General features: G+C 47.6%; 1 protein-coding gene across 1 annotated transcript in view; it reads left to right on the top strand.

The window, feature by feature from the left end:
- Nucleotides 1-607: 607 nt before the first annotated feature.
- SCML4 (Scm polycomb group protein like 4) overlaps nt 608-22,955 on the top strand; it is a 49,511-nt gene continuing 27,163 nt past the window's right edge. Inside the window, exons 1-4 of the mRNA XM_062570991.1 lie at nt 608-763; nt 10,004-10,133; nt 11,829-12,029; nt 15,476-15,670. Coding sequence (XP_062426975.1) covers nt 608-763; nt 10,004-10,133; nt 11,829-12,029; nt 15,476-15,670 — 682 coding nt within the window. The remainder of the gene's footprint in view (nt 764-10,003; nt 10,134-11,828; nt 12,030-15,475; nt 15,671-22,955) is intronic.

The following is a 22,955-nucleotide window of genomic DNA, read 5'->3' on the forward strand; positions in this document are numbered from 1 at the left end:
TCTAGAGGGACTGCAACAGGTCATCTCCTCCAATCCCCTTTCAAAGCAGGGTTGAAACATCGAATTCAGACCAGGTCACCCAACGATCATTGTGGCTGTTCACCAATTCTTTGGTGATGGGAAAATAAGCACGCACTGGAGACACAGAAGTGCTTGCTAAAGGCAATGGGAAGACTCTCGCTGATCCTGATCAGCACCAGATTGTGCCCTTCATTACACCAACCTGCTGGATGTGGGATTAAGATGACAACCATGGGATTCACCTAGTAGACATCTGCAATAAGGACCTCTCCATGTGAGCTACTTCCCTATACTGTATTTGCAGTCTCAGAGAGAAATGGTCGTAACTAGCTTTTGTCCTGCTTTGGAGAAGCTGAGCTGAGTGTGGTTAGGTGGATCACACCCAGAAGTGTGTAGCACATTCACTGCTGCTTTATGAGAGATAGTAAAAGAGAAAAAGCTAACATGAGAAAATGTTTCTGTTGCTCTACCTTCAGATGAACTTCCCCCCCCCAAAAAAAAATAAAGCTCCTTTTTTCTCTCTTCTGTAGCACCTGCGCAGATGAGTCACTTGTCATCCCTGCCACCGAGGCTGGACCCCGTTGACATGCAATCTCCCAGAATACCGGGGAGGAAACGAGGACGGCCCCCGCTCCAGTCTGCTCCCATGAAAATGACTGTTCACAATCTTTACTCAGCACCAGCTGCCTCTTTGCCAGGAGTGAAGATCCCAAAGAAGAGAGGGCGAAAACCCGGGTACAAGGTAGATACATTTTTACACACTTGCTCCATCTCCTGTTGTGTTTAATGATTTTTGTCCTAGAATTTCAGATGAAACACAGGAATTGAGGTAAAATTGTAAAAGTGTTGGGTAGAGCAATGCAGCAAAAGGAAAAGAAATAAGTTTCTCTTCTGTTTAAGCTGGTGTAAAAAAGAAATATTAAAGGCAAACATTAAAATTGTTTTATGTTGAGGTGTTTTAAATAAATAATCTCCTATTGCATTTTGTGAAATGTCTGCACATCTTCTGGGAAGTGTTTCCCTTTGATTTTTCACTTCCCCCCTTTTTTTTCCTTTTGTTTCACTGAAAAAGATGAGAAATGGAACAAAATGGAAAGGAAAGAAAAGGGCGAAGTAGGAAAGGGGGAAAAGAAGGGAGAAAGCAAAGCCAATTTTCATAGGAAAAAATGGGTCATTTTAGAAAGTGCTGAGATTGCTATTGCTGAAGGAAAGGCTATTTTAATTATTTGTCTGCTAACTTCGGTGGAAAATTGCGACCAGCTCTCCATACTACCCAGGCAGGGAAGCAGGACTGAAGAAATAAATAAACTGTGATCCGAATGCCAAGCTGTGCTGCTGGAGGGCTGTAGGCAACCTCAGCGCTGGCAGGAGCAGGGCTGGTGTCTCCCAGCCCCATGTGTCCTCAGAGAGGACCTGCCCTGAAGGTCGAAGGACAGTTTGCTCCATGTCCTTGAAAGAGCTGACAGCGCTGCTGGCTGTGATGGTAAATCGGTGTCACGGGGACATTTGCCCAGCAGGAGCTGGACAAAGACCACAAACCTCATTTAATCTAGGCCAGGAGTGTAGATTTGAAAGCTATCACCAGCAGTGAACTGGAACAACTTTCTTAGCGAGGAAAGTGTCATTCTTAGCTTTCGTTGCCAACATGAGAGACCAAATTCAGCTCCAGCCTGCCTGAGGCTGCAGCAGACATGAGCCAGGGCGCAGCATAGGCCATCACCGCTGCTCAGACTAGGCAAAAAAAGTGATTGTGCTGCTGAGAGGAGGGAAATTTATTAGTGAATTAATTTATTATTAGGAATTAATTTATTTTTAATTTATATTGGTGAAAATGAGTTACACCGCAATGAGGTGCTTCTTTGTGACAGAAGTGCTTTCTTGTTCTCTCCATCTATTTCTGTAGCTAGGTAGCTGCATACATGCTTGTTATTCACAGACTTTGTTTTTGAGGGGAACATTTGCAGATACTCAATCTGTTTCCCAAAGATGGCAGTTTGCCGAATGCTAGGTAACAGCAACCTCTTAAGTTCTCAGTGCCTAAACAGAAATACAAATAACACAAATAGTGCATGTATAGCACCTTCCCAGCTTTCCTTAAAAGGGGGCTCAACCCTGGGTATTGCTAAAATCTGCATGTCGTCCTCTGATACTTGGCCTTACTGACAGCAACTTGCAATACCCTGAGTCTTGCTGCTCCTTACCCCCCAGTTTTGTTCTCTGAAACCATACCCATATATGCAGCACTAGCGGGGAATAACCAGCCCCTTGGCTGCAGGAGAGCCTTGCCCTTTCCTGGGACAGCCAGGTCATGGGAGAGAGCAAGTCACTGCACTCAGCTCTGCCCGCTGAGCTTCGGACACAGGGACCAAATATCTTGACTCCACAGGTAGTGGCTTCACCTGCAGCCCATCGCTTGTCCCTCCTTCTCACCCTCTGCCAGTCTTTCTTCTTCCTCCCGTCCTCCGCCTTCTCTCTTCTCACTCTCTGCCATGCATGGTGGAAGTGTCCACCCAGAGCTCTGCACGTGCTGAAAGCAGATCCCACATGACTACGGAACTGTTCAAGAGGCAATTTCCCATTTCTTCTGAAAAACCTTAGCTTTAGTAACATGAATGATATAACAGCAGTGGCCAAGCAGAGCCAATCTGACAGAAGGCTCAGATATCTCTCACGGGATTACTGCAAAGATATATAGCAGTAGTTCAAAATAGGACTGCATGCCCAGGATAGGATTGGGGGCAATTATGCTAGTATTTTATAAAACATGGGATATGGACCTACTAAGGAATTATTTTTCACTTCAGATTAAAACTCTGGGACAGGAACATCTGTATAGTTTTACTTTAGTTACTTTTCTTTACCAGTAATTTAAATTATTACCAGTAATGCTGCAGGGTCTTCAAATCAAAACTGTCCAAACGCTTTCCAAGCCTGCCATAAAAATACTTCAGAGATGTGGTGAAAGTGAGTCCCTGAGATGACTAAGTGATTTGCCAAGTATCACAAGGAGCTTGCATGCAGAGTTACAGCAGACTCCAGCCCTTCTGCCCCTGCTTCTCTGGCTGCCCCCATTTCTTATTCTCACATTTACATTTCATCTGTAATCTGAAAAAAAAAATGCTGGGGATTTTATTCTGTTCCACCTCACATGCGCTCACCCACCTGTGAAAAAGCCTTTCACCAAACACCCACATTATTTGTACACCGGAGAAGCAAACAGGAGGAGCTGAATTTGCTAAAGCGCTGCAGTAACATTGCACTCTGGACCTAGAAGGTGTCAGCAGTCCAAGCAGCTGGCAGGAGGGACTTCCATTGCCCCCGTCCTCTTTCAAGGAGAAGCTTTTCTTTTGGCATGCTCGCATGCGCCCAGTGTCACCGACCAAGTATGCCTGCCTTCAATAAGCGGGATTTGGTGGTCCATGACCTGAATCACTCATGTCTCTTTTAGACTTTAATTATTAATTGATTAATAAGTGCCCAGGCACATCCCCGGCGCCCGTCGGGCAGCAGGAGCCCAGCGCTCGGCCGCACGCCGGGGGCTGTGCCGATTCCTGCTCTCAGGCTGCAGAGATTCAGCAGGGGGGCAACGGCGTGTCTCGCCTGGCCGCAGTGCTCGGCGCTCTCGGGAGCACGAGGGCCACCTTCCCAGCCGAGATGTTTGCCCGGTGTAAATCAGCGCATCGCTGCCGACTCTGTCAGGACCCGCCGCCCGGCACCGTTGCATCCTTGCAGGAGCACAGCCCCATGCTTGGTGGCAATGCGAGGGGAAGGGGGAGAGAGGAGGGAGTCGGGGTCACCCGCTATCGACCTGCTCTAAGATTATGATTTCTGGCATCCTGCATGTGTGAATGGCATCTTCAGTGGCCCAGTGTTGTTTCTTGGTGAGCAAAAGCTAGAAGAAAAGGCATCTTTTCAAAAATCACGGCTTACATTTCTGAACCTGACACTCATGATCTGTAACATCCGAGACATGCAGCCTTGTGCTGTTTATTTGCATTATAGCATTTGTACACCGAGGCAACATTTTCCACTAGGAATCTTTGTGCATGGTGCATTCAGCAGAAGTGAACCACTCTCCATAAAAAACAATTTCTGAGCACGAGTCAAAGATTGCATTTTTTGATGGGTAACTCAAGCTTGATTTAATTAGCTTACTAATTGTATGACTTTGAGATACCATGAGACTTAAACGCATTTTAAAAAATGACTCTGTGCCCAAATGGCAAACAACCAAATTCTTTATAGCAACCAGATATCTGAATTGTTACAGAACAGATGGAAAAATACTTCTGAATTTTCAGCAAACTAGGAATATACAGCCTAGATTTAAAATTATTTTGACCAAAATGTGAATAACAGACATTTTTAATCACATGCTCTAGAAAGCCAGATGACCCTTTGCGTGTTTTCATTGATTTTAAAAGCAAATACCTATGTCTTCCTAAGGTGTTCATCAACAAATGGCATTTCATCATGCTTCACACTAGAGTAAAGACCTTTTCATGGCTATCCTGCTTATTTTTTTCACAGCTGTGGTTATAAAATTTCATTAGCTGCCTTTCCAAAAAAATGTTTTGTATCTGATGTAGAGCTATTTGCCATAAAATCCTATGTTTTCCTTAAACACAGCATTCTTTCTGATTGTCTAGATCTCTTTAGGAAAATGTCTATGCTGGCAAACGAGGGTGGAGTTAACCAGGACTGGTTTTACTTCTCTGGTTGTAAATAAGAGGCTCCTCTTAACAGCTGCCTGGCAAGACCTGGCACGTGGGAATGGCTGTGGAAAAGTGCTGCAGCTGTACGAGGGAAGGCTGTGCTGAGCTTAGCGTAGTATTAGGGCTATATTAGCATTGTTAGAGGAATTAGCCACATTAGAGGCCATCATAGCGAGAGACACCTGCGGGGCAGAGCAGACGGGGCTGGCGCTGCAGCAAGGTGGACCACATCCCTCCCTATGGCACAGTCCCGAGGTACCACCAAACCAGGGCCCTGTCAGAGCAGCCCAAGGGCAGTTTGTCCACTGGGGCTACTCCTGTATCATGCCAAGAGCATCTACCTGGCGAGATGTCTGTCCAGCCCGGGGTGAATGGGCAACAGGGATCTTGGAAGCTCCTTGCTGGGTTTGGTGGGAGTCAAACTCACCCTGAATGGGACTGCACAGGGGGTACAGGAGAGATCAGCAAATTCCCTGCCAGAACAACACAGGGATCCAAGAGGTGGGAGAGGCAATATGAAATTATCTGACTGAAGATTCATCACAAAGATAGCCATAATGGGAAGGTGTAAAGAAGGGCAGCCTGAAGTTACAAAAACCTCTACAGACTTTGGTGCTTGATCTAAAGAGAAAACAGACCCTTTTTGGCAAGTACAAGGTGCTCTGGAGCTCTGCAGCGCTTGTTTTGTCTCCCTTCTGACTGGGGACCTTCACCATACCCACAGGCCACTGGTGGTCCCCATCCCATAGGGAAAGGCATGACGTTGAGCCCTTAATCAAACCTGATGCACAGGTCCCACTGCTTGCAGGGATGCTGCGGTTGGGTGCCACCTGCCACCTTATGGGCTGGCTACAAATCTGGAGCATTTTACATTATGGATCTAATCTTTGCTGGGAAGATTTCCCCCACGACCTCCATCCTGTGATAGCTGCTCCCCCTGAACAGCTAGGACTTGGTGCTGAATAAGTTCCTCTGGCTTCAATCAAGTCAGTGAGAAGAAATCTCCACATTTCTTTGGGTGCAGGGTCAACACAACAAGGTTTAGTGCTACCTTTCCGCTCAGCTGTTGAAACCCTACACCAGACTGGCCCAGATTTTCATAGCTGTATGTGTTTTCATTCATGTCTGAAGTGGCTCGAGGTAGTTTTCTGTCCAACAGCAAAAGTTATCATAGTCTGAATGTGCCTCTGCCCTCCTACCTGGAAGGATGCAAGCCTGTGGAACAGGGCGAACCCTAGCTTCTTCTAGCAGATTTTTTTGTCAGGACAAGGGACAAGGAAAGCAGAGGAAATGGGAGCCATAAAGATGAGGATCAATAATTTGTGTGGTTTAAAAAATCACCGGGACATTTCACTTCATGATTTATCTTGTTTCTTTCCTTTTTCTTTTCTTTTATATTGTTCTAGAAGTTGGGAGAGAACTGGTTCAGAGAAAAAAGCTATTTTGAGAATATTCTTCCTCTTCTTTCACTTTTTTCAGTGTGGGATGATAGAAATGCCCCCCAGCTATTTCCTGGGTCCTCAGTAAGGATACGCGAATTGTAGCACAAGCCCCCACATGAGTCTGGAGGTGCCTTCCCCTTCTGCAGCAGCTGCATGCTGAAATAGTGCATCCAGGCGGCACTGATGACACACCAGCCCAAGTCCTCTCTGCATCTAGTGCTCTGGGACTTCGCTGAAGTAGCCACACTTATTTTCTTCCTGAAATCCCCGATCAGTGTTCTCTGATCTCTTTTCCGTAGTAGAAGGTCCATAAGACTGGGTGAATGGGTGCACATCTTGTCTTAAACCAACCACTGCCTTATTTTGCTGCCATGTGCATTTAAAACTGATGACATTTGATACTCAAAAGCTGATTTGAATGCTGTACTGCGAAGGTGTCCCACAGTTCACTGACAGATTTGCTCTGGCTCCTTCTCCCTCTCTGTCTTCTTCCCTGCTTTTTTTTCATTTTTCCATGGATATGTTCTCTATTGCCAGGCTCTCAGTCAATGTTGGTTGGTTGGGCTGATTTTTTTATAGAGAAGAAGCAGTCCAAGAAAAGACATCTTTAAACTAAATACTTGGAGGTTTGCACCTAGTGATATGCAGGATTTCAGCGTCTGGAAGATATTTCAGCAGTGTTTGTTACTGTACTGTCCTCTGCAATCAGGCGTTGTTTTATTTTGATCTAATGAAGGAACATTCCCTACTACCCCTAATAAAAATGGCATTTAACTGTATCCAGAGGCTGTAGAGCACATACTGTTGCAATTAAATTTGCAGTAAACCATTCACTGAAGCAGCAAACTGCCAAGAAGGGGCTTCCAAGCTGGAGCGTTTACACAAGTCTTGTCCTATGTTTATTTGCTCTTCAACATAAGCCTGGCTGTGCCTCCAAGAGCCAAGAAACAGAAGCAAGCAAAACAGTCCAGGGTGATGCCACCAAACCTGTGCTTCGCCTCGGCCGAATGTGCTGAGAGAGCAGCTCGCCTGCAGCGGGGCTGCGAGGTTTGAGCTCTGCGGAGACGGCTGATGGGCCGGCGTGGGAGACAGGCTGAGCCACCGCGCTGCGAGTCACGGGGCGGGATGGGGAGCTGACATACAAGTGAAACAGAAGTTATTAGGGGTGCTGTCTCCAAAATGTCGTCTATATGTATGTGCGAGTGTGTGCATATTTATATATGTATAGATAAATAGATTTATATATATGATATATACACATATGTAAATGCATATACATGTATATATGTGTATATTATGTATAAACACACATATGCATATATGCATGTGAGCACAAGTGAGACCAGAAGCCTAGCATAAGGGTTACCCGAAGTTTCACAGTGTCAACCCACTTCCCCACAAAAAAAATGAGTCATTGAATGTGGGTACAGACAAAAACATGTCTTGCTGCTTCTCACATGTGAAAAAACCCAAACTAGATCCAGCAAAAGAGGAATTTTTAATAACCATGAACATTTAGCCTGCAGAACTCCATGTCACTGATGGTCTTTGGGAAAACAAACTGGACATAATTCAGTAATGGACTGAGTGGTTCACCCTGGGCTTGGCAGAGTATTTCAGCAAATTATTAAGTTTAAGCGTATTTAGTCCCCTCTTGTCTTTCCCTGATTTGGATCCCTTAAACTTCAGGGTCTTTCTTGCCACCATACAGAGTAGCCTGAGTAGGAGCAGTAGTGCACACCAACATCACAACTACCTTCTGAACAAGTAAACGAAGTGAGCTCCTTCCCCAAATGCCGGTACGCCGTGTCTCAGTCCCACCGTTCCACACCACGAACCTTAACAATTTAGGAACTGCTGCACTCACCTTATTTCTTGCACTCATTAGGGAGGTAAAATCCATTGCTCATCTCAGATACATCTACTAAAAGATTGAAAGAAAGCAAAGCCGCTTTTAGATAATTTGCCCGGACTCCCACCAAGATTTTACAGGGGGGGTCTCTTGGAGCCCAGGCTGCCTTTGCTTTGGAGAACTGCACAGTGACGATGGAAACGTGCCTTAAAGAGCACGTTGCCTTTGTGCGTCCTGCTCATCATCCTGGTTTGATACCTAAAGACACTCAGAGCACCAAAAGCAGAGACTTCTGCCGAGCATCCTCACGTTGGGTTTGAATAAACAGTCCGTGGAGCCCTTCCGACCGCTACCAGCAAGCCTGGTGCTTTCAAGACAGTCCAGAAACAGTGTGCCCCAGAGAGCCAACAGGGCCCCGCAGGGGCTGGTGCCTGGAGGAGCAGCCCAGCTCTTATTTCGGCTGGGGCCCGCAGTACCGATCGCTCCGTGGCTGCTCCCTTGGGCATGCCCGAGGCTGCAGCCGCCGTGCAGAGCTGCAGGGTGGAGGAGGGCTTGGTGGCGACCCGGCGGGCAGAAATCCCACCCGCCTCGACAAGCAGGGCGTTTTTGTTTGTTTTTTTTCTTTTAATGCGTAACATCCTAGCGGAGGCTGTCATGCAAGAAAGTGAGGGAGACCCTGATTTCTCTCTTTTTGAACCCTTGCTCGAATAATGCAGTATCAGGGGAATGATCCAAAAGCCTCAAAATTTAATGATTAAAGAAACTCTTGTAGAAATATGCATGCTGCTAAATCCAACTGCCTCTCCCTCCCTCAGCTTCCAAATTTCACTGTTAAACTGAAATGGAGTGGCAATTATTTTAAATACGACCATAAATCATTGGACAACATAAATCTTTATCCAAAATTGCTTCTACTCTCCAGCAGGACTTGCTCAATGTTTGGGTTTGTAGCTAATGATCTGGCTTCATTTCTACCAAAAATATACTTTCTACATTATTTCCAGGCTGGGTGTAAGCCCTGAGAGAAGCAACGCTCTTGGTAAGTTTAGTGGGCTTAAAGAAATCATTCTCATTCTTAGGCTTGTCTCTTGCAGCATTTCACCTTTGGCCATTGAAAAACCGCACCAAAAATATCACCTGCCAGCATAACAGCTTGGTGTGGAATATAAAAATATAGAAAATATTCACCTCTGTGCTGAGTCTGCTTCCCCTCCTACTTCCTTCTGCAGCAAAAGGAAAAATGAGGGTGATACTTCCAGGTCTCATTCATCACATCAGCCCTGTATAATTACGAGGAACCGCACATCATTTACTGGTGAGATGTTGCTAGATATTGGCAGTGTAAAGACACAGTAGTATCGCGCAGTAAATTCTCACTGCATTTCATGTTCCTAACCCGAAGTGCAGGCCATGAAGATTACTGTGTGCAACAGTGCAGCAGTTTGTATTTACTACCTAGTAATAACACACTATCGACCATGGTCTGAGACGAATCCTTTCCTTATTTACAGGGGTGGCAGTCCAAAGTAGCCCCTTGGTGCTGCTGGGCTTGCATGAGATTTACACCTTTGTAACTAGGAGCAGAATTTGGCCCTAAATTATGGTGTAGTTAAAGATCCGGAGTTTCCCCCTGCTCCAAGTCCTGTAAAATTATTTACACCCGCATGAAATGGGTTGTAAAATGCCACCGCTCTGATTTGTTAGAGTTTTACACTCAATTTGCTCAGGTGTAAATAACTACCCAGTGGGTGGCATAATATTTGCATCCTGTTACTTAGGGTGTCGCAAATCAAAGTCAGCCTTCGGCTCCCGCTACCCTCCGCGGAGCAGGAAGGAGACGGCTGGCCGGAAAGAAAGCGATACAAGAGCAAACTGCTAACGAGCGGCAGCTCATAGCCAGCGACGTGCACGGAGCAGCACTGCAATACCTGGCGTATGTTCTCCTTACCCGACCTGGTTAATTGTTTTTGTAGCTGAAGTCCCGTGTGCTGATGACGCCGTTAGCGATCTCTCCTCCAAGAAGCACGCCGGAGCCTGATATTAGCTCAATCCCGCAGGACGCAGCTACCATACCCACCTCGGCTGCCCCGCAAGCGCTCACAGGTACGCACGCTCACGCGCTCCTCAGCGAGGCGGTGAGCAGGGACCCGGCTCTACGCGTACGCAGGTACGTGCTCTCCCGAGCAGGCACAGCTCGCGGAGGTGGGACGATGGATGGCCGGATGGATGGCTGGGCTCACAGAGCAGAGATGTTCTGCCAGACCCGGCGTTTTGACTGCACACGTTAGGACAGACTCAGACCCACTTCTCTTGAATTATGAGCATCGATCTCTCACGAGTGCTACCGCCTCGTACCTCACGCTCATGCTGCAAAGTGTGTAGTAGTGGCCAGGCTAAACACTGCTGTGAACACGAAGCATCTATTAACCATTCAGGGGAAGAGAAGAGTGGAGCACTCATGGCCAGGCTGTAGCCAGGGTTAACAGCACCTAAAATCCAAAGACTTATGGCAATAGGAGACCTGATCGTTTCAAATTGCACTTAGGGAAGAGTATACCAGAAGTAATATAGGGTTAAACTGATGTAAATGAGAAGAAATCAGTACATAATTTACAGGAGATTTGATTTTACCCTGACATTTCAACAAAGAAATGGATTTGATAACATTAAGAACTAAAATAATATATAAACCCCATCATTCTTCAGCTGAGATACCCAGAGGTGAAGCTTTCTGTCAGCTCTGGTAGCAAAACAATACCAAAAGTAGTGACAATAATAACAAATTCAATTCTCATTTACGCCTCCACATTCAAAGACCGCAAACCGCGCAGCGAGCGCTGACCGGGCAGCCTTTCCCGGCGGCGCAGGCAACCAGCACCCGGGCGGCCGCCAAAGAAGCCGCATCCTGCAAATTCGGCTAGGTTTCGCCCGGTGTTACGCCAGGAAAGCTGCGCCCTGACGGCTCCCGCGTGCCGCTGCTGGTTTTAGCTATTTTATCCTTTTGTTTGTTCGGCACTTTGAAGGTGTGAAGTGCGATGTAATGATAAGTATGATTGCTATTATACTCCTGTTTACCAGGATATACTGCTTGGGCCCCTTCTGCTGTTCAGCAAGAGACGCGGCAAGAGCGAGCGCTGTGACATCCGTACTAGATTTTCATTATGGCGATGCAAACTGTAAATTATTTCCAACTCTACACAGCTGTCATCATGTCCTCCACTCCGCTTGATGTTTTTTGTCACATATCTGATTTCTGTCAGGGGGTAATGTTATATTGTCTGGGAGATGACAGCTCGAGCACGCTCAGCCAGCCACCGTAATATGTCTCACTTTAGCCTGACTTCAGGCTTTGTCTTAGTCACCCTTCGTTACCGCAGCGTTATCTCCCCTTCCTCTGGGACGGAGCTGGCCTCAGACGAGCTTCAAATCAGCGAGATGAGGACGCTGACGGTCTCCTGTGCCGTAGCTCAGAGCGCTGCTTCTCAAAGCGGGGGGCTCAAGGAGTCAATCTAAAACCACACAGAATAAAGAAATCCCAGGCTAGAGTTTGCCAGTTTGTTGCCGGGTCACCCCTGCTCGCCGCTGCCCCGTGCTCCCCGGGGATGCGCTTTGGCCATCGGCTGCGTGCGCGGGGGCAGCCTGCGAGGGAGCGTGGCCCGGCCGTGCCGTCGCAAAAGGCAGCAAACCCCAAACGAACGAAAGGGCACACGAATTAAATGCCCAGGTGTAAAATTAGCACGGGTTGGAAAGCTCTGAGGGCCACTTTGTAATGACTTGGTGGGGCTTTTGTGTCCACAGTCTGCATATACGTCAACAAGCAGGCTAACCTGGGGCCGTACCTTGACAGAAAAAAGGTGCAGCAGCTCCCAGAGCTCTTTGGGCCCGAGAGACCTTCGGCGGTCCTGCAGCAGGCTGTTCAGGCTTGCGTCGACTGCGCGCTCCAGCAAAAGGCTGTCTTCTCCCTCATCAAGCAGGGCTACGGAGGCGAGATGGTGTCAGGTAAAGCATTTTTGTGAAGGGTTTGTGACTGATTGGAGAGCACTAGAAATCTTAACCTGATCGCTAATCCTGGCTGCCCTATCCATCCTGTTCACATGAGCAGGATTTGAACCTTGCTTACATCCTGTGAAACGAACTGCTGAAGGCATTGCACTGGTGCCAGGTGGGAGCTGAGACTATACTGGTAAAGAGCAGTGGTGATTCAAGGTGGGAATACGGCTGGCTTGAGAGTCCTGCACTGGTTATTGCTCTTTGAAATAACGCCCAGGTCAGCCCTGTGGTCTGGGTTTTTAATGCCGCTGTATGATGATAAGCAGCATTACAAGTCTGCTTGAAGGCCACAGTCTGCTGTAGCAGAGCTGAGCTGCTCATATGTCCCTTGCCTGCAGTTCACAAGCCAAATCTGCTCTCAGCTGTAGGAGCTGCAAAAGTCCTGCAGCAGTTCCCCATGCAGCAGGGCTACACAAATATGTCAGAGAGATTTTGACCTAGTCCCTGGGGTGGCAGGGGTGGAGGTCTGAGTGACCTGGAGCTGCAGCTCTCAAGCTTTTCTCCAGCCCCCTCTTTTTCTGTGCTAGTTTGCTTCCCCTCACCCTGTCCCTCAAACGTGAAGGACATCCCAAACGTAAGGCATGAACCAAGATCCGACTGTCCAGCCACTCCTGTTTGTGTCAGGTAGTGCCCTGTTCTGCCTGACACAGCTGTTCTTCTCCAACTCCAGGAAAGCTGAGCCCAGCCTGCTTACCTGCCCTCTCTCCAACCCTTCTCGCTCAAAGTAAGCACTGTGTTTTTCACAGCGTTGCCAGGAAGATCTTGAGCAGGGGGGAGGGAAAGATGGGAAACAGAAGTAGGAGAGACAAAGGATGGAGGGAATTTCCCAGGAGCTTTTCATCCTCCTGGAGGGACAGCCCTCACTGCGTCAGGAGTCCTCACTGTGTCCCGTGTCTCCCATGCCGTGTGCTGACCCGGCTCTCAGAGTGAATGCAAACATTCTTTTTCCCTTTAATCACACCCAAAAGTTTTGCTTCACAACACTGTTTTAGCATGAGGTGATGCAGTGGAAACAAAATTATGACGGGAATATGGGCATGACACTCTCCAACGAGCTGCCATGGATGAGTCAGACACAAACACAAAGCCAAGCACTGAAAGTCCAGTCAGTTTTGCGGGGACCACATCAGCTTGCTGTGCCGCTGGGACCCTCTTGGTTGAGAGCCCAGGCTGTGGCCTGCTGTGCAGCATATAAATGATGCTTTCTCCTTTCCCTTTATTTCCCTTTCGTCCTCTCTAATCCCAGGTGAGCCTTCCCTAGGAAACATCAGAAGTACTCTAAGAATAATCCAAATTTGTTCGCAGGAATTTGTGACTGATGCAGTATAGCACAAGGCTTCATTTTTGCCTCTCTGTGTTGCATATATGATTTGTGTTATCAGCAGGAGAACCATGTGCACCAGGACTGCCAGATCCTATTGTCTCAATTCCTCTAAGCTGGCTTGGCCTCAAGTACCAGAATTAAAAGCGACTGATCTACATTGCTCCTAATTCCACTTGTCTCCTAATCAGCCAGGAAATCTCTAAATATTTAGAAGGGGTGAACAATCTTCAGGTCACAGTGTGGCTCTGAGATTACAGTTCCCTTCTAGCCCAACAGCAGCACGGACAGATTTTGCTACTGGCTTTCCAGTTACATCACCTCTTTCCACGACTTGACTCGCAAAGCTCCCAGCCAGGTCTCATCGCTGCCAGTGCCAGGCTGCCTGGATGTGGAGCATAATCCCTTCCAGCAACTCAGGGCAGTGGAAAATCTCTTAAATTATCTCAAAGATTATGAGCCTAAGGTTGCAATTTAGACTCATTATTACTTGAGGATGGAGGACAGGAAAAAGCCTACTGGGTGGTGGAGTTCAGGCAGCCATGTCCTATAGTCCTCTCTGCAAACTTTGAGAAGTGAACATGAGGACATGCCCTGTCACGATTGCTCCTTCTGATGGCTGGGACCTAGGCCCTTTTTGATTCATGGCTAAATGTAGTCACTGCCTGTTTTGTCCAGGAATTTTAATTTCCCTGCTCCAATCCTAGTTTTAACCCTTAGATGAACAGATAGAGTCCTGTCCATCAGTTTATTAGGCTGCAATAGACAATTTCTCTCAGGCCTTCACTACATTGTGAAGATCACTGCTGTGTTGGTGACAGTTCTGGGCACAAGTGTCTTCCACGGCATCACATAGCAGAGATGGTGGCTTAGATCTGACAGCTGCAGTGCAAGATCTTATGAGGGAAATCTGGTGCTCCCTGAATACTCCTGTGAGCTGCCTGTGCACCTATTTAAGCGTGAATTCACCTCTCCTGAGCATGAATTACCAGAATGGCACCATATCATTCCACCTGGTCTCACCAGCAGTGTATATCCTGGAAGTGACGCGCCTTTGTCTCTCCTGGAGATGCCTTGTCTGATGCCTCCTAGAAATACATTTGCCTTTTTCATCACTGTGCCATCCTGGTGCCTCATGAGTATTTCTGAGCATGTTTTTCTCCCCCCATCAGTTCCTGTGGAGGCCTCCCCCCTTCCAGGAATGATGCATAGCCTTGTGCTTTGTACTTTGTATTTCAGCCCATTTTTATTATTCTGGTGCTCAAGATCATCCAGTGCTTTCTGTGCAGTATCCTGATCCTCTTCTCCATTAGCAATGCCTTCCAGTTCACAGCATCAATGACATGCTTTCGCATCCTGCTAGCTGTGGGGCCAGCAGAGATTTCCACTGCTAGCTCCTCTCCAACACTATGGCTCTCACACCGGCAGAACCTATTCTCCTCTCTTGATCCACCTTTCATATGTAACTATTCCCAGTTTAACAAAAGATTTCTCATGCTTTACTGAATTCCAGATAGGAATTACAACTACAGCTACCACCTTTTCCTTGCCTATAACTGCAATTATCTCAGCAAATAAAAATCCCCGATTAGTCTGGCAGACCTCTCTTAGGTAAAACCTTGGTGCACTTTATTCTGTTCATAGTCATGTCTTTCATTCTTGTCTCCCAATTTTCTTTTAACACCTTAGGCACTGTTGAAATCAGCCTAATCACCTGTCATTGGCAGAACATTTTCTTTCCCCTTCCTTAGACTAGGGTATTGTAATTGCTTTCTTCCCATCACACTGCACAGTTTTCAGCTCAGTGCACGTATTAGAAATCCCTACACTGCTGGCCATGCCAATCTGCATCTTTCAGTGTTTCCAGAAGAAGGTGATTTGGGTCACACAAACTCAGCTCCTAAAACTCTTTCAGCTAATTTCTGCTTCAGGTGGGGTAATTATATAAAATATTTTAATGTATGCAAACAAATGTTTGTGTTAAATCTTTTTTTCTGCTCTCAGAAGACACCCATCCTGTTCTTCCTTCTGCCATGCATGCCTGAGTATTGAAGTGCTCTTGCTTGCTTTCCAGTTTCAGCTTCTTTTGAGGGGAAGCAGCACCTCCTGAGCCTGCTGGTGGTGAACAGCATTGGGTATGTCCTGCGCTTCCTGAAGAAGCTCTGTCGCAGTCTGTTGTGTGACAATCTCTTCAGCAACCAGCCTTTCCAGCAGTACAACACTGTGCCAGAAAGCCCAGAGGTGTATGAAAACAGACGGATGGAGGCAGGTAGGCAGTCTGATGAATTTGTGCTCAAGATTTAATATGACTGAAAAATGTCTACTTTTGGTCCTATACTGTATATCCTAGAAAGCTATAGGTCTGATTTGTAGTACTTTTCCCTAATGGCTACAGAAGAAGGTTTCAGCTGAGATCAACTGTGTGGAGGAGCCCTAGCAGTATAGTGATAATTTTTTTGATGATTTTATATATCTTTGTTTATTTTATTTCTTTTCCTAAGTAAACAAAGCTCGTGTGATCATATTGTCCATCTTTCTCCAAATGCTCTCCATAACTTTGGGCCATACTTGACTCAGTGGAGAATTCTCAAAGAGATTAAGCTCCCACATTTTTCAGGCTGACAGGTAGACAGAGGGGAAATCGCTGTCTCCATGCAGCTCGACCCCTGTATTAGACACTAGAGAATCTCCATAGACTACCAAGCTTCCTCTTCTCACAGACCTACTGCAGAGCACTGTTGGGAATGTGCCACTACCAGCTGAGTGTTTCTCATGTCTGCTTGCCCTCATCCCCACTCCCCGGGGAGGCTGTTCACTGTGTTTGCTTGCTGCTTCATCTCTGATGGGAGGTGGTGAGGTTGGGTGAGCAAGGCCTCCTGCTGTGCGCATGTGTGCCAGCGAGCACAACCCAGCCTATGCTCTAGGGGCTACCTGAGTGTGAACAGGGAATGACCATCACAGCTGGAGGGCTCTGGCCTGGTACTGCCCCAGAGCTTGGATAGTGGTGAGCTCCTGCTCATGCACATCACTTTTTGGAGAGATATGAGGTGCAAAGCAGCATGGTCTGCCTTTGCCAGAAGGAGGTCTCACCAGGTGAGGAAGGTGCTTGAAGCAGAGGTGCTTTGGCAGTCCAGGGGGTACATGAGCATCCCCAGCCATTACCATGCCGAGAGGCACCTACACTGAGCAGCCCCCAGGCTCCCATTTCGGATACATGCCTGGGTTTCCTCCATGTGGTAAGGGGCACCCCCTACTCAAGCGCCCAGTACCGCCCCATGTCTGCAGTGGTGATGCCATGCAGAGGCACTGCTCTGAGGGAAAGTGTGCAAATTGAGGAAGGCCGGAGCAATCCAGCTGCCCCTTTTCTCTGTGAAGGCATATTACAGGGGAGGAAAGGAAGAAACCCAAATTGAAAAGCAACATTGTTCTCATTTGCAGCAAACTGGATTTATGTTTATGAGAAGTTCAGGGATTTCTGCAGCGCTGTGTGACTGCAGCCCAGAAGGCATTTGCATGTGCACAGCCAGGCTGCATGAGAGGGAACTCTCCTACTACTTTACATGCTTGTGTTATACTCCAAGCATCTCCTTCCCTATGCAATTTAACTAAAAACATTCACACTGACCCTGCCTCAGCCATCGAGGAAATACTATCTGTGCCCCAGATCAGGCAGGAGATGTAGACTGGGGAAGGACCCTCCTCACCGGACTCTCCTGCTGCTGCTTCTCGGGCAGTTATTAGCCCTCCTCAGGGCAGTTTGGGCTTGGGCAGCCCTTCGCATGGCTAGTGCTAGCCCGGGCTCCCTTCCTTGTGCCAGGGAGCGGGATGGTAGAAGAGGCAGCGGCTCTTTGGATTTGTGAAACAGCTGAAGGCAGTGGCCAAACACAGGGTTAACTCCAGCCCTTCCAGGCTCCAGCTCGCTACCTTCAAGCCCAGTTGCTCTGCAGGAGACTAAGCCGAATCCCTGGGGGTAGGAGCAGTGGTGAGATGCACTGGCCTGCTCCGGAGAGAGCAATAGCGGTAGGGCAGCACAACCTGCCGTGTTTCAGCAGGACTGCAGAGAAGGGGGTTGCCTGCTGCACCAGGGTCGTGGGCGGGGGAGACGCCTGGTCCCCCAGTGAGCGGTGGGGAGGATATTGCCGAAAATAATAGCAAGCACACACATGATTGAGAAAGCAATCTCTCACGGAAGTGCTGAGCAACAGTTCCTGAAACAAACCCTTATTAGTGTAAACTCCCCAGCCTTGCTGCCGTGGAGGGGTGAAGATTTGGCCGGTGGCATAGGCACCTCCTGGGGAGCATCGGTCCTGTTGGCAGCTCAGCAGCACTCCCTGCCCCGCCGGGCGGCAGAGCATCCCGGCCCTGCCACTTGTGGCTGCTGCAGGGCTGCTGGCCGGCAGTGAGCAGTGCTGTCCCCAAAGCAGCTCCAGCGGCTCTCACAGCTCCCTGAGCCACTGGCCGCAAGAAGTGACTCTCCTCTCACCAAAGACTGATAGAAATACAGCGGAATGAGACCGAGGTCTAGATAACCTGTGCTTGCAACTAAGCTCCAAGGTGGTTACAGGCTGGCTCTGCCGTACCCACCTTGCATGAATGTCATAGCACTTTTGCTTCCACTGGTGGCTTCCCTGGTTTCCCTTGGAGTTTTCAAGTGCTTTTAATGTTCATTTAAGGGCCAGGAGGCAGAGCTGCAAAATTCCCTTCCAAATTCAGTGTGTTTTGGCAAGGTGAGATTTCCTCCTCATGCTAGACCCTTCCTTCCTTTCCTGGCCTAAAGACATGTCCTTAAGGTGGAGAGAGTCTCAGGTGCAGTCTGCTCAGACTGCCCCAGAGGGAATTGCAGTGGTGGGCTTTGTGGTGGAGATATTGTACCCTCAGGACCACACTGGGATGTGTCCTCTGCTCTCACACAGCCCACAAAAGAGACAGGTGGCAGTGGGTTATGGGGATTTCACCCTCACAAACACATGAAGCCTAAAACTGAGCTTGCTATTTCAGCAGGCACATCGTCCTCACCAGCTGGCAGAGAAAGAGAAGGAGCCACCTCTGGAGGAAAGACCTCTGGAGGCGCTCTGCATTGCTTTCTGCAGAAGCCTGACCACAGGCGGGGGAGACTGGTTGGATGCTTAACCAGCTACCTAGGTGTCTGTCTCTATGTGGTTTGGACACATCCGTGTGTGAGGCGACAGGCACTTGTGTCTACTCCGCTATCCTCATCTTTCATCTGCGGTTGCATTAGCCCTGGCACTTACCATGCAACACAGGAGGCTGACAGAGTGTAGTGCTATTACACAGCAACCTGTTGCTATTAGTTTGAAATGGATAATATCAGCTCCACATGAATCATTTCCAGCTCTTTAGGACTGAATAGCTCACGAAAGAAAACATACTTACCTTCACCGTCATATTTGTATAGGAAATATGAGGGACAGCTAGCGAGCCTGTGTACTTTAATCCTGCTCCAGGAGTCACTGGTTATAAATTACTGTTTTGCTTTGCATTTATCTTTTCTTAGACAATTTAGATATATTTTTCCCTTTTGAAAAAGCTTTCTGACATGTCCAGGTTTCTTGACTGTTGAGTGTCAAATTCTGTCATCATACACACCTCACATAGCAGCTTATCCCAGACTGGGTGCTAGTCTCGTTTAGTGTTTTAACACAAGCAGGACAGGGAGCTTAAGTCAGTAAGGGAGCAGCCTGGTTACAAGGTGTAGAGCATTTTGCATTGTGCCCCAGGGTGTAGGTTGGAAGGCTGGGGCTGGTTTCGGTACAGTTAGTATATAATTTGGGCAATCTGCAAGATTGCTGGCCGGCCTCAGAGTGGGCACAAAGGTAGTAAAGGAGGAATTAGCTCCAATATGTAAAGCCATTGCCATGGGGTATTTTGGAGAGGGGAAAACCTGCCTCTCCTCCAGGGAGCTCGTGGCAGCTCAGGAGCAGTCTGTCTGTGGCTGTGCTGCACATGGACAGGCCTACCACCCTTCACGCGGCTCTCTCCTGGAGTCAACCCAAAAAATTATGTTCCTATTCATAATGACATTCAGTAGCTCTGCTGACACCAGTGGAATAATTCCAGTTTAAGGCGCCAGAGCTTGAACCACTGAGTTTATCGTCAATGCTGCAATCTCTGAGTCCCCTTCCCATCTCCACAGGAGCCAGTGTTTCTCTGCAGCAAGGTCACACAGGCAGAAACAGGCCCCCTCCCCACCGGTGTGTGTCACCAGCACAGCAGGCAATTTCCCTGTAGCCGTAGTAGTGAGAAGGACCCTGGGAGCTCTTCACACAGATGGGTTTAGGAGACCCTCTGTGTCTGAGTAGGTCTTGTGAACACTGCGGCGCCATAATGAAGCACCACAGGGAAGTGTGGAAAGCTGCCACATTTTTCATTATTGGTGTTCTCCAGCTTGTAATGGAGATGTTCTTTCTTTCAAAATCATGTGCCTTTCAGCCTTGTGAACCAATGAATTTAATTGACTTCAGCGCAGTTACTCTTGATTTACATCCGCAGAAGTGGAAGGAGAAGCCGACATCGTGTCCAGTCATATTAATCCACTTATACTGTTCAGGAGGCACCTTTTAACCTTGCCCTGAAGCACATGCCCCTAAGCCATTACTCACCTATGCTCACAGTAAACTGCCAAATGCTAATTGCTCCATAAAGGCCAGGTGGGATTTGTTGATATATGCGTATATCACTTAGACTGATGTTTTACGTGTCTGAGAACGACGCACTCACAAAGCTGCATGCAGCACTCGCTTCTGCAGTTATTTTGTCGGCGGCATGTTGCCTTCCTCGCACCTGAGCCTCCTGCACTCTGTATGCCCTGCTAACACGTATTGCAGTCCAGCAACCCTACACGTGGTATGAGTGCCCCTCGCTAACCTGCCCCTAAAGGCAGTGGCTTCAATGACTTGGCATGTCTGGGGACATATCCCACAGCTCTTTCTCCCAGATAGTTTTGTCAGCTATGAGGGGACTTCTTGGCTTGTGAGAGCAATGGTGGGGAGCAGCTTCCTGGAACGACTTCCAGGACTTCACCCATGGAGATGCCTGGCTTCATGTCTGAGTTTCAGTGATGGTTGAGATGTCATCTGGCACCTGGATTCAAAGCACATCCAGCCCTGCACCCCAAACTTTTTTGTGTGAGTGGCAGTGAAGCTGGAGTTAAAATGATGGCAAGATCTGGGTAAACTCTACAGTTACTGCTGTAAAGTGTCAGGTGCTACATGGATAAGATGCCAACACGGAGGGTACCCTGTTAAGTGCCCCCAACTGCACCATCTGCATTCAGCTTTTGTTAGGCCTCCCATGCTGAGCCAACAGAGGCCTTAGTGCATGCATGGAAAAGAGACATTTCTGGAGCACGCACATGCTCTTGATATGCACCTATGCAATGTTAGACTGTTATTTTTTTGGAAGGAGCTGTGTTTTCTATAAAACTTCCTCTTGCCATTCTGATGGTGGGTGCAGAAACTGAAGCAATGTTTCTCACAAAATCTAGGATGCTGTCCCATGTGGGAAGCACTGAACTTGACAAGCATCCTCTGCTTTTTCCTATCAGTCAATCCTTTCCTTGCTCTTTTTGTCCTGAATGTTCAGTTTTCGTTCCATTGTGTTGTTAGACATTTGCTTTGCTCCACACAGAGAGCATGGCTGCATTTAAGTGGTAGCTGCAGCTGCTGCTTTGCCCAAGGACTCATGTGGCCACCATCTATCCTTGTCCTCCGCAGTGGGGAAGACAGGAAAGTCTGTGAAGAAGGAGCCCTCTAGCCTTGCTCCTCTCCCAAATCCCGGTCAAATATGTATGTTGGAGAGACCTGTTGTATGGTTACATACTATATGGTATACCCTACCTCTATCTGCAGCGGAAAAAACCTCTTGCTCTGCTAGTGGCTGGAGGTAGGGCCCCCATATGGAGCAGAAGCATAGCAGTGGAAGCACTTTATGCTACATCCATGCCTCAGTATATATAGGAGGGTGAGTTCCTCACGTATATAAGCACTTGAAAAGCTTGTATGAGAAGTGCCATAGCAGTGCACTGACAGAGGGTGACTCATGGTTGGCAAGACACCAGGCTGGGAGTCAGGAGCTGGATTTTGTCAGAGACTTTCCCATTGATTGCACGAGCAGGTCACCCTTCCCTGCCATGCGTTTCTTTCAGCATCTTTCCAATGAGGGCAATGATTCTTGGCACCAAGTCCAAAGCCCTTCTGAAACCATGCTAGGAAAAAGAATAACATGATAGAAAACTATATATTGTTAGGATAAGTATTTTCTGCTCAAAGTACCAAATAAACAGTGGCTCTGAAATTTCAAGCCCTAGGAGGACAAGAAAAATGTTGTCTTTCCCCTTCCTAGTGCTGTGACTTGTTTAATCTTGTCTTGTTGCATGCTATGAGGAACAGTGCTCCTGGCTTCACAGCACACTCAGAATAAATGGCTTTTATGGCTATCAAGCTATTGCTTGAGCTCTCTTTAGCATTTAATTACCTTCAAAGGCCATTTATTGCCTCATATATTCCCTTACCATGAACATTATCCCTTAAACAATAAATAAAATATTAAGGTCACACTTAAAGAGGGAGCAGAGGAACTGCGTGAGCCATTCAGTCACAGTCAAGTCTAATGTAAAATGTTTGTCTCATCTTTGGGGCACTTGACTGCAGAGCTTGCAGCGGGGCAGAGGAAGGATGGAATGGCTGCAGGCATTTCTTCCTTCCTTGCATCAGCCCTTTCCGGACCCAACCCTGGCAGGTTCATGGAAGGGTGTCCCACCCCGAGGACACCCTGATTTGAGGTCCCAGTAGCAGCAGAGGTGCAGGACTGATTCCCTGAGTTGAAATCAAAGGTGGTAACTCTGCAGCAGAGCAGAAAGAGATGGAAATTCAGCTCAGCTGCATTTTATTTGGTCGTTCAAAAATCCCAGGGAGGGATAGAAACTGCTTAGGATGGTATGAGAGGTAGAAAGTCAAAACAAGAGGGTGACTTAAAAGAGGGAGTCAAGCAATGCTCCTTGCAGTGAGATCTGTTAAGCTGTGAGGTGTTTTCCTGAAGGTGGTAGTAGGGGGTCTAGCACTGGAGCTCCTTAAATCTAGACCAACAGAGCTGATTAGTGTAGTAATGAAATGTACACTAAGGGGCAAATCTTGCCCTGACAAGAAACTGCAAGACAAGAAATGTATGGGACAGATGAAGGTCACCTATGGTATAATTTGCCTGAATTTTATAGAACTGAGAGGACTGGATACATTGGCCTTTCTGATCTACAAGCTGTGTGATTACTGTTTATTAGCCCTCACATGAAGAAAAAAATCCCTTTCTGTGCCTTTAAGTTTATAAAATTGTGGATCCCAAGGAATAAAGCTGTCTTGCTTCCTTGGATGAACAGATACACCCTCCAACTGTAAGTCCAAACCAAACCCTCCTTCCCAGCCTCCTTCAGGCTATTTTACCTCCTCAGTCTGGGGTAGGGGAAAAAAATCACTTTCGAAAAGCTCCTGTTCAAAGTCAAGTGGTTAAACACTTTACGCAGCAACAGGCGAGGCGAAGCA

This window comes from Rhea pennata, chromosome 3, assembly GCF_028389875.1.
Source record: "Rhea pennata isolate bPtePen1 chromosome 3, bPtePen1.pri, whole genome shotgun sequence".
Classification (NCBI taxonomy): Eukaryota; Metazoa; Chordata; class Aves; order Rheiformes; family Rheidae; genus Rhea; species Rhea pennata.